Below are 12,740 nucleotides of genomic sequence, written 5' to 3'. Positions count from 1 at the left end.
ATCAGGTGTTGAGTCTCTGGTGGTCCTAATCCCTTCTTTAAATAACATACGCATGCTTGCACACACACACACACACACACACACACACACACACACAGCAACTCCATGTCAGAAAATTACATGCAGCACCACGAGGAATGAAATTTCATTCACAGAGACATGCACACACAGTCCCTCATTATGCAACATTATGCAAACACAGTACACACACACACACACACACACACACAAATAGTGGACTGAAAAATTGAGAAAACCCTTGTGTCTTACATATTTTCACCGAGGAATACACACACACACACACACACACACACACACACACACACACACACACCTGTACAGCACAAAAAAAATGCAAAATGAAGCTTGTACTCCTCCAGACATTATGCAAACTTATTCAAACACACACACACACACACACACCGGCTCTGCCAGACGGGTCCTCTCCTGACCTCTTTAGTCGACCTGAGAGAGTACAGCACTGTTTGCAAGCTGTGAGTGTGTGTGAGTGTGTGTGCTGCATCTGTGTCAAAGCCAGCAGTGTTTTCTGACCCTTGATCTGCTTATCTCTTAATAACCCACAGCTGTTGTCAGCCACAGTGTGCACTCCTGAGTGTGTGTGTGCTTGTGTATACAGTAGGAGAAGCTCTTGCTGGGGTTCATTTGTCAATTTCGCTCGTGTGCTTGACGTCTCACTGACTCTGCTGTTTTAGTCCACCTGTTAGAGCAGCACAGTGTGCCTTTTTCACAGTGGACGTTTAGACATGTCACAGGAAGAGAAGCACAGGTTTTACATATGAATGGAGTTCTGTTTAGCTGCTTCAGTTTCAGGGTTCTGGTATTTACACACTGGCTCACTGTCCCAGCATTGCGGCTTATGCGGTGGCCACACCACAAGGTGATATTCGTTTATCCCAATGTGTCAGCCTCCAAGGCTGAAAAATGAAGCCGATGCAAAAGTTCCAAAAACTGCAGTTCATCAGATGGCAACTTGTGGCTGGCTCCCAAACAGAGTCATCGACCCTCATGTTAAAATGCCCAACTTTACAGCAGAATAAACATGTTTACAGCCTGGTACAAAAAACGGTTTTGGTTTTTGGGGAGAATTGCTATATAACTCACTTGTTCTAATGTTATTCAGGCTTAAATGTATGCATAATTAAAGGCATGGCTGCTTTAATTGATAGGTGGGTGCCGTCCGTTGACAAGTCGCAAGCAAGGCAGCAATGTTGGTTAGGTAACGTAAACATGGCTAACTACAGAGTTCAGAGTTTAGCTGTAGCGTTTTCTTTTTCAGTGTGTTTGTAGTTAATGGAAGTTAACTATGACATTTTGATCGCCAAAAGTATTTAATTGTATTGAGAGACCCTCTAAGGAGCTGTATATTTAGCCTGTCCAATAAGTACTTTGGTTTTAATGGTTAAAAGCCTGTTTTTCGTGACCAAAAACTAGCATTAGCATTATTATTGTTGGCACGGTGGTTTAGTGGTTAGCACTGTCGCCTCACAGCAAGAGTGTTCCTGGTTCGATCCCAGGAGGGAGCCCTTCTGTGTGAAGTTTGCATGTTCTCCCTGTGTCAGCGTTCTCCGGGTACTCCGGCTTCCTCCTACAGTCCAAAGACATGCAGGTTAATTGGTGACTCTAAATTGCCCATAGGTGTGAATGTGAACGTCAGTGGTTAATGGTCTATGTGTCAGCCCTGCGATAGTCTGAGGGTGTACCCTGCGTCTCACCCAATGTCAGCTGGGATAGGCTCAAGCACCCCCGTGACCCTCAAGAGGATGAAATGGTTATGGAATTGTTTTAATTATTATTATCACAGTTAACCATAGCTGTAAATGCACTGTGCCAACGAAGCTAGAGCTAGCAGCTAGCATTTAGGTTACCTCCGTCATCTCATCCAAATATTGCCACTTCTGGCTCCAAAAACCCAAGATGGCAACGGCCGAAATGTGAACTCGAGGCTTCAAAACGGCAGTCTATAAACCAATGGGTGACATTGGGGTAGCTACGTACATTATTTTACAAAGTCTATGGTTCGTCCAAACAAAATAAGTGGTGGCAAGAAGCTTGGCAACAGTGACTTCTCGCAGTACTAGTGCTGAACTGCTGTATCTAACCATTAGCTGTTGAATATAGCTCTTGAGCTTCTCTCTTTTTTCTCTCTGCTGCACTGTTTATTTTCCCCTGGCATTTTTCTCACCATTGTGTTTAATAAAAAGTTATTGGTGAGGGGAAGTAAAGTTCTAATGGTCAGTTAGCTTAGCTGCTAATTGGATAATAATTTCAGTTGAAAAGTAGTTGCACTATTGATGCCCATCTTATAACTTCTGTCTGCTCTTTTGTGAAGCAGTTTTTACTCTGACAGAGGAGGTTAGATAAAAGTGAATGGTGCAACACAGCTATAAGCCACAATAGCTTTTTTGTATTGGACTCACGGTTTCTTAAAAGATCAGCTCTGTGAAGACAACTTACTATTGGTCATTGTTGGTATACGGAACATTCACACAGATTAATTTTGCCTTCTTGAATGGCTCCTCTTATCGAGCACAGTCCATTGAAATCAATTGATTTTAACTTTTTTTTTTTTGCAGTTTTAGGTTCTTTTTTAGGACATACTGTACATAATAAGAAATTAAACATTTTTGGGATGTTTATTGGGCAATACAAGATATTTGAAGTTGTTACTTTTGTCTGGAAACCTGTGAGCAACATTTTCCTCTGTTATCCGATTTTTGGAATCAGAAAAATAGAAGAAAACTAAGAATTTAAGTAATAAATTGTGATTTGTAGCACTGATATTGATAATATTGATGATCTTTACATGGACATAAACTCATTTATCATCGCGTTTTTGGAGTATCCTGTTTATGTTTTTGACCATGTCAGCTACATCATTTAGCTTCAGCTAAGTGTGTGCATGGTTAAGAGAGAGACAGTGGTTCAGAGCAGACAGCTGACTGGCCTTTGGAGCAGAAAAGTAATTATCAGTTAAGTTGTCAAGTTGGTTTGTTTTTGTAAATTGATTCAGTAATTAGTAACCAGGTTACGAGTAATTTTGATCGTTACCATGAGCCTCATAAATGGGTCATTCATGCCCATTTAAATGCAGTCATTGTTTCTGTGTCAGGCTTTTGTTATATATTTTAATGATTTTCCAGGTTTTTAGGCACAAGGGACGCTCATCAAAAGCCTAAACCTGAGGACAAAACTAAATCAAAGGCAGGTTTAAAAGCAAGAAAAGACTAGTTGAGACTTCCTCATCAAAGCAATGTACTGTAGAACAGAATTCGATCAAGTCGTCTGAGTGAAATCAATAGAGAAAGCGAGGAGGGAGAAACAGTACGTCTGTGGGAAACAATGAAAGAATCATAATTACCTCCGAAGGCTGCAGGGGAGAATTATAGCTGTGAATTTTGCAATTCTGGGACATGATTGTCTTTCTGCAGATGCCACGCTGTCACAAAACAAATTACTCTTACAATAGTTAGAAGTTAAGGTCATTTTTTTTCTTTAGCAGCAGTAATGAATCAAATGGTGGTGTTGGAAAATTGAAATAAACGTGTGACTCAACAGAACATTTCACCTGTTGTTCTCAAAGTTGTCACATACAGAGCGAATACACCTGCCACATAATTACAGTCTTGGTTGGACAAAGCTTTTATGCCAGCAGCTCATTTATTTTCTGCCTCATGATAATCACTTAAATGAATTACAAAGTTTCTTTGTTAATGTATGTCAGAGTTTACACAGCTGGAAACTTGTTTTTTAATTCACACAACAAATGATAGTTACACAGCTTCTAACACAACGTGTCCACTGCACCGAAGACGACGGAAACAGAATGTAAAGCTGTATAATTGTATTCTGAATGCAGTAGTAGTGATGTATGGAAGGGCTCACGGGTTATTTAGGAAACAGTAACTTACACGTTCAGAATTGCAAACGTTACTAGAATTTTGATCCTCCAGATTAGTTAAATTGTAGTTAAAATTACGACATATTTAAGGCTAAAAGAAATCAGTAGTTTCATTATCGATCTGTTGATTAATTTTTTGATAAATTGCTTTTAAAGAGGAGTGAAATGTCTTGCTGCTCTACACAGGTGTTTTCACCTGGCAGCTTTGGTTGAACTTAAGGTCTTTGCACACTGAGTCCGTTTTTTCGTCCGAAATTGTTACATGCCTAAAAATGAATATGACCTCATGTTGTGTCAATCACGTTTGCACACTGAGTCCAAAACTTTCATCCGTCATAAAAAAAATCTTGGAGTTTCTCTGAAAGAAGGACTGAACCCTCTGTCGGCTGTTTGAGGATCCTCTCTTGACTTTGAGAAGCACTCCCAGAATGTGGAGACTAGTGCAGGAAAACTAACAGGAGAGTTCAGGTGTTGTCAGTCAAACAAATGTGTACACTCCCACACAGTCATGAGAAGAGGTGTAATCAGGCAAAATATGTAAAATCACTTCTGGGGGAGGCCTTCTAGAAATGCAATAAAATAAATTAAACACTACACACATAAATAAGAAAATAATTCACACCTGCCCTGTTTGGTTCGGTTAAATCGAACTCAAGTTTGTTTGCCCCCTAAGTGCGGTTCGTTTGGGCAGGTGTGAACACAGCAATCACACTCAGGTGTGCACCAAAACAACCGGACTGAGAGAACCTCTTCAAGAAGGTCGTTGTTTTTACAAATGAACTCTGATGTGGTTTGCTTCGTTTTGATCCGAACCAACTGCGGTCACATGACACATTGTTTGGGTTAAACATGAGCATGTCACAGTCCTGGAGGATTATTAATGTACACCTCCTCCTGTACTGCCTTAATGTGCACATTCAGCACATCCAATGCATCAAAACATTGTTTTCTAGTTGGAGCTGCGCCTCGTTTTCAAACTGTATGGTTTGCCTAAAATGAACAATGACAGCAATATAGTCCACGATGAGCAGCGCTAAAATCAACCTGCGTAGTTGTCCCTCCATTGTGACATTAGAAAGTGTCACATTTATCTTGCAAGTGTACTCTTCTTCAACATGTTGTTTACTTCCTCGTGGAATTCCTGACCAGTCAAGAGCAGCTTTCTTGCACAAAGCATTTGATCTGGTCCACTTATAAATGCTGCCGTGAGAACACGAACCAACTCTAGGCAATTATGTAACTTTGTACCAAAATTAGTCCCTGATTCAGACCAAAGCAAGACAACTCTAGGTCTGAAAGCACCCTAAGATACCATATGAACACTGATTTTTTTTTTTTTTTTTTTTTTTTGTGGACACTAAACTGGACACTTTTACTCGCTTATTCAGGTACATTTTGTCTCAAATTAAAGAACGATCAAAATGGTGAAAAGTATGAGAAAAATGTTCAATAACTGTGTTAAACAGCAAAAGACCAAAAAAGCTCTCCCTGAGTAAAAGTGACTATTTTTACTCTCTCAGACTTTTTTTTTTTTTATGTTTACTCAACTGTTTAACAACTTTTTTTTTTTTTTACATCCAGCACTTGTGTGCTTTCCATTACTTTTAATGACTCTCTACTCCTGGAAACAGAATTAGGAAACAGATTGAAGTCTTTTTCAAATGTGTCCTTACTTTTTGGTTTTTTTTTTTTTTTTTTTTTTTTTTTTTCCAGACACGCATACACAGACCGAGAAGTCTTGAATTCCCCGCAAAGTGAAATGGCAGGAAATAGTACACTGACAGCTGGCAAATCACACACATGGTGAGTGAGTGGATGTCACAGTGAACGAGCGCTGAGCAGAGTGAATGGATTTGTTAGCGTGTGCACACGGCGGGATATTGGCTGTCATATTTTAGTCTGGCATTCATAGATGTCACCCATCTGTTACACAGCAATGCCAGGTGGGTACAGTGAGCGGCATGTGAGTGTATGTGTGTGTGTGTGTGTGTGTGTGTGTGCAAATATTTCTCTGAGCCTTTGTGTGTGTTAGTATGAGTGCCTCTGTGGGTAATAAATAACCTCAGTGGGGAACTTGAGGCAATGTTGAGAGAACGCTTGTCAGATTAGCTGATTTAATTCAAAGGTTTTCACCAACATGATGGGGTCCTCAGAGGGGGTTTCCTACAGGAAGCACCCAGTAGACACCCACAAACACTTATTGCTGAAAATCTTGTATCTCTAACGTGTTTGTTCTTTGCCAGATTGTTAGAGAAACTGGGCTTCCCATAACTTTAATTAATATAACCCAAATTCCAGTACAAGCTTTTCATCTGACAATGGCAATATGCTGCCAAGGGAGTGAAAAGGACTGGAGCACACTGATAGATTTGCAGCCTTTAGATGTGCAAACCATGGTTTCTGTTTTTAGTTAATTGCAGTTTTTTTGACTGTGAAAATCTGATGAGGTTCGACATATTTAAATCTCTCCGCTCATGTCTGGTGAAATGATTCCTTCTGAGAGTATGTAGGGTTAACATCGTGTCCTGACAGCAAGCGAGGGTTGGTGTCTGTCAACTGTGATTCAGCTGATTATGCACTTCTGTTATGTCATATAAACAAACCACGTACCTATCAGCTGTGTGCCTGAGCTCAGACTGGAGACGTAACCGCTTGAAAGATTGGCATGTACTTGCTATCTTCCTACGTTTGTACTTTTAAACAGAGAACATGTTTTATGTGGCGATATTTACTGGAAATGACGCAAGTAGGTTGTTGTGAGCGATGGTCATTTACCAGAAACTTTCAGCTCCATGGTGATCTCCCTTCATCCAGCTGCCATGTTATGTAGGTTTATGTAGTGAAATAGGGATATAGCAGCTGATAAAAGTTCAGCTCAAATCAGCAGTGTTGCATTGCTCAAGACCAGTTAGGAAATTCCAGTAAAATATGTATCCACAGTCATGGTAACAGATTTTCCCTCTGCCTCCCTGCACTCATATTTTGAGTGTAAGTTATTTGCCAGAAAAGAGACCAAACACAAGATAAACATGATTAAAAAGGTACTTTGCCAATTTAAACCAACTTTGTGTCAAAGCAATGTGGGTAGCCTGTGTCAGTGAACTGTGGTAAAGTTCCCTCCATCTAACCAGTGCTTAGATGTCCCTCCTCACTCCCTGGTGAAACTTGGGTGGATGGCATAATTTATGTCTGTTCAAACTACGGCCTGTACCTCCCCATTTTGGTACTGTCTGCCACCCATGCCGATACTAGTGTTGTGTCAGTCGCGAACGAATCATTCAAAAGAACGAATCTGTTGAGTCAACATACTGAACTGAATCACTTCCGGAACTGATTTGTTCATTTCTCAGTTCAGTTGAGCTCAGCAGCGAGCGTGCAGGCCGGGAGTGGAACTGCCGATTTGGTCCGTGCAAACGATGAATCTCTCGCGAGTCGCGAGGCAGCCAGGATGCAGGGAGGGACTGTCTACCATGTGAATGCTAATGTAGCCCCCCCCCCCCCCCCCCAGCATCTCCTGTTTCTCACCTACAATGTTCTTTGAAACATATTTCAGTGCAATGTTTAGCTGTAGTAGCAAGAAATTGTGAACAGGAAGTGGGCGCCATACTGTTTCCTGTGAAAACAGAGGCCGAAAAACTGAGATCGGACAGTAAAAGTAGGCAGCGCTGATCAAATATAACCTACCACCTTCCTGTGATTCGAGCATACCACGTAATTGTCGTGTTTCATTGACTTATAACATCTCTGAAAATAATCCAGGCAGCCATTATGTTGTCACTACTATGCAATTATAAAAACAATCTAGTGATATACAAACGTAATGTCTCGGAGACAGGGCTGGTTAAAAAGGTTGTCACAAAGACTCGTTGCACACAGTAAGCAGAAGACCTTCAGACTGCAGCAGCAGATAGTTAATGTGCCTGTCATGTCACTGTCAGTGTACTTGTTCAACTTGTTCAAGATAAGTTGTGTTTTATCCTGTTAGAGTGTCATTTCTCCAGATTGCTGATTTGTGGTCACATAAATGTTGATTTATTTATTTTTTTTTGCTGTCATGTGCGTCAAGATAAGCAGCCGGAGGGTTGGTTCAGCAAATAAACTAAAATTAGATGATGCACAAGATGTTCTTCTGTCTCGCTCTGGCTGATTATGTCAGTACAAGCTTTTTACTGGCATTATTCAAGGCTGTAACAGATATCTTTGCTGTTTGTTGTTCATACCTCAGAGCCAACAGCCAGCTCTCAGAGGTCCCAGAGAGTCCCCGAATCTTAGATCTTTGAGGAATTGATTATTTGATTGAAAACAGGGCTCAGGAGCTTTTGCTTCGCTGATTCATTCGATGTCCTTCCCCATTCAAGATCCGCAGGATACACACATGAAGGAGTCTCTTCTTTGTGTTAGAGTGTGGAAAAACTCTGTTAAAGATAAAGCTTATCAGAATATTGGAAGGGAATCTCGCAGGAACTGAAAGAGGGAGGACTGCACTGCAGCAACCTGGTGATGTGCAGAAAAACCCACGAAACAAAATAACAACGACAAAAACATATTTTTCCCTGAGATTTTTTTACCATTAGGTATGCACCGATTTTGAAATTCTGGGCCGATACTGATACCAACCTTTTTATTTTGTTGTGTATTTTGTTTTTGTTGTTATTTATTCCCCTTTTGTGCTCAGGAAACAAAGAAATTGAGTTTGTTAGTTGCAGCGGTGGCTGTTAGCAGTTAGCTCCGCTTGTTAGCCGCTGAATGGCAGCAGAGCAAGCAGCCACCAGCCGCTGGACTTCACAGCTGATCCCTGCAGGACTCAGGAAGGTTTATGGGTTGATGGTGTTTGACAGTCAGGTAGGAGGCTTAGTTGTCTGTGAGTGTTGCTGTGCTGTAAGTAAACGGTCTGAACTCAGATCAGTTTTCTCTGACAGAGATGAAACTTTAGTTTTAAATCCCAACTGTGAGACATGAGTTTAAACCTCCAGACTAAAATGGATCAACTGGATTAGTATCAAGATAAAATAATGTATAGAAAACATATTGATCAAATTTTTTTGAGTTTTCGTTGACTAAAACTAGAGTAAAAGTATGAAGAATAAAAATGATGAAAATGTGAATTAAAGTAATGCACATTTTTGTTTCAAGACTAAGACTAAATCTAAAATAGCTGTCAAAATTAACACTGCTTTGCCTAATAGTAATTTTATTGACTAGAGCTTGAACGCATCATTATGTCACTGCAGCCTCTGTGAGCTGTTAGTTGCGGCCACCAGCTGCGTAGAGCTAGTGTTAATCAGCTCTCCTCTTGCCAATGTCAACATGGATTTGTTGCTCCTAATGTAGCAAAATCAGTGAAACAACCACATCCATAGTAAGTTTACTGTAAACGTTTGTCCAGAATGGGAAGATCTCTGTTCGTCCCAAACACATTTTCTGTTGTCCCCAGTCCCAGGATGACTGGAGGCCGGCTGCTGCTCACCATCTCGTCACGCAAGAGAGAGATCTAAGAGTCCAACTGCCTAACAGCCACTCTTTTCTTCTTGTACCCGCTCATTAATTTAAGTTTGTGGCCGTTTGCAGCCTTAAGTGCTGCTTCTTAGCTCGCAAAATTGATGTGACACAGCAGAAAAGCATCGGCCACTGCCGTTGTTGAATGTCACCTTATTTGCAGATAGGCCGATGGCAGTCAACAAGGACAATATCAGCTGATGGTGATGTTTAGACGATACACTGGCGCATCCCTATTTGCCATTAAAGATAAAACTCCCTTAGTGCTTTCTGAATGAATGTAAATGGCGGTCATGATGGACAGGAAATCTCTGGTTGATCAGCTGAGTGATGCAGGGAACCTTATGATCCGTATAGCAAGACTTTTTAATGCAAAATCTCATAGCATTTCTGTGGAGGATTGTTTTATGTTTTAGTTTTACTTTACTAGTTTTGAAAGATATCAGTGGTGTGGTATTATAGTATTATGATACAAGGCCCTCGTTAGTCTTAAACACTTAATTTTGCAGAGAGCCCCTTTAGATGAACACTTAATGCCAAAATTACTGTAATATTAAAATGATATTGCAATTTAGATACACTTTAATTTGGTGATATTTATGAGTTTTATTCTAATTTTTCGTAATTACAAAAAAGATGAAAACATCACAGAGACAATTAAAAAACACACAAGAAGAAAAGAGAAGAAACAGAAACAAACAGTGGTCAAGGTCCACTAATTTCATGCATGAATTACTTAATCACAAAGTAATATTTGTTTATTTCTTTCTTTTTTTTTTTTTTTACTTTTACTCAAGTGAAAAACCATGTGCATAATAATTCCCCCCAATTTTACATGTTAACAGGACTTATGTATCTGTTCTCCGCAGTACACACCATGCATTAATGGTATAAAAAGAGAATCAATAGAGCTCAATATTGAGAAAAAATGTATGTTTTTAAAGCATTTACTCAGAACAAATGATATGAGTACACAAAAGAACATTTGGATAAAAGTATTTGTAACATCTTATTTAGATTAGAAACATTTTGTTTTGCCTGTCGAGTTTTCTGAGTGACTGAATAAATGGATAACAGTTATTCATGAGGTGCACGGTGCATCTCCTCTTTACCCCGCCATTTTGAATTTATGATGCAATATCTTAAAACAGCAGAGAGATATACAGATAACCAGAAGGGCATTTGGAGAGTGGATACCTCCGCCAGAGCCTACCACTTCTATGTTTGCTTTTGATGTCCGAATTTAGAGTTGCATGCAGGCAATCCTGCATGGTGCATGGATGTCATTATTTACAGCACTATCACAACTGATATATGACACAGGGAATTCATTTCAGTAGTTCAATTGAATTCTATGTTCCACATTCTCCACTTCAAGACAATGGGACACAACCAAACCTGATGCGCACACATCACTTGGATCACTTAAAAAAAAAAAAAGTTTACAATATGAAATTCTTACCTCCCCTGTGGGACAGATTGGGACTTGTTTTTGAGTTAAAAAATGGATCTGCATTGCAAATAAACACTCAAAAAGTCAATAGGCTTTTTGTTGTTATTCCACCAATTAAATGAATTCATTACATTTTTTACAGCTCTTTATCTCAAAGTCTGAGTGCTTTTTTCATTTTTGGCATTTAATTGGTGGAATAACTGCTTTTCGATATGCAGAACTACCTGGAAATACAAAATGCAAATCTTGTTGTCATTATAATAAGATGCAATATGCTTGCTTTGAAAAAGCCAGAAAAGAACTGTCCACTTATTCACAATTTTAATGTACCAAAGAAAGAGCAGTTAAGAATTACTGAAGCAGAAAAATAAATTTGAAGCAAAAAAATTATTCAAAACATTCACTATTTATTAAAAAGCATCAGACACAAGGATTTGAGCAGTAATCAAAAAATATGTTTGGAAAAACTAACATTTTGGAGACTCTACTTGAGTTTTCATAATGTATCAGAACCAAGAGGGAAACTACCACAACATCGTCACAGTATCAATATTTTACACATTTGTGTTTGTGTGTTTTCTCCTGGGTCCACTCATGTCTGCATCTCTGTCACAATCTGCCCGAGATCCTGCCAGAGGCAAAGCTTAGTGCCAGTGACAAAATATGACCTGATTGAATAATTGATTTACAACTGTGGCATAAGCAGCCAATGATATTTGGTCCATCACCAACTCTTGCAGAACTAATTGGTTTACACTTAACACCGAGGCTGTGCAAGGGCGTCTTCTCTCTCTGTCTGCTTCTTTCTCTCTTGCTCCAAAAGTCAATGAAGGAGAAAGAGACAAACAACCCACTTCCCTGATGAAATAAAAATAATTTAAACAAATGCTTCACCTTGAAAGCGCTTTGTCATGGCACAGCCAATTTGGAAACTGCCATGTTGGAGCGCAAGTGGCCTCTTGTGTGTGTACAAGTGTGCACGCAAGCTAAGTATGTTTTATCCGTGTTTTGTGTGGTTTGTGTCCCCTGCTGCCGCTGCGCCATTGCATCCCATTTTCTTATGAATGAATTATCCTCCACTTTCCCCTTGACTCAGCCACTTCCGCTCCGTTTGACCAGCAGGGACAACCTCAGGGACAGCCGACTAGGAAGTGAGGGATCAGAACCGTTGACCTGATTAGTTTGATGAAACCTGGACTGGAATGGTAAATTAGACAAGAGCAGAGTAGAGGTGACAGCCGGGGAATAGGAATGAAATGGATCAGTGTTTGGGTTAAGATCTTGGATCGGCAACAGTCATGGTCTGGGGACGTGGTGGCTTTGGAAAGTGTTGCCTCAGCCATGCAGAGAGATCATGGAGAAATAATCGAAGGAAACAGGAACAGTTGTGTGACTTCTGCATGTGTGTGTGATTTCACCCCAGAGATGTCATGGGGTGTTCTGCTTCCAAACTGATCGCTGCCCCCTCGCTGCGAGGAGCCCCATTCGGATGAGTCATACTCTGCTGTTTGCACCTTGCAGCGCGAATCGGGTCCATTGTTAATATTCTTCCTCCAGCCTGCAGACAAACAGTGGCAGTGTCTAATCTAGAGTTGAGGCACATGGAGGCAGAGTGTGTGTTCTTGAGTTGTTAGTCCTCACTTGAGTTAAGACTTGTTTTTAAAATTTAGGTTAGAGATATTGTTGTTAGGTTAGGATTCAGTCGAACTACATCCCAAGGATGTTGGTAAAATTCAATACAACACTCCTCCAATGATAAAAAAAAAATCTATTAAGAGGGTATTTAAATGATGGCAGTTAGACCTTAGAGGTGGAGAAATAAAACAGTAATTCCAGCCTGTTATGCTGTATATTTTTCTGCAGTCTCCCCTC

The 12,740-nt window shown here is 40.1% G+C and overlaps 1 protein-coding gene across 1 annotated transcript in view; it reads right to left on the bottom strand.

Annotated features, from left to right (window-relative positions):
- The window catches only part of rps4x (ribosomal protein S4 X-linked), a 569,691-nt gene extending 557,882 nt beyond the window's left edge, over positions 1-11,809 (bottom strand). Inside the window, exon 1 of the mRNA XM_049569334.1 lies at positions 11,805-11,809. Within this exon, the coding sequence (XP_049425291.1) occupies positions 11,805-11,807 (3 nt within the window). The 5' untranslated portion in view covers positions 11,808-11,809. The remainder of the gene's footprint in view (positions 1-11,804) is intronic.
- Positions 11,810-12,740: the final 931 nt, after the last annotated feature.

Source organism: Epinephelus fuscoguttatus, linkage group LG23 (assembly GCF_011397635.1).
Source record: "Epinephelus fuscoguttatus linkage group LG23, E.fuscoguttatus.final_Chr_v1".
NCBI lineage: Eukaryota > Metazoa > Chordata > Actinopteri > Perciformes > Serranidae > Epinephelus > Epinephelus fuscoguttatus.
Note: the sequence above shows the minus strand (reverse complement) of the source record. Positions and strands in the feature narration are given on the sequence as shown.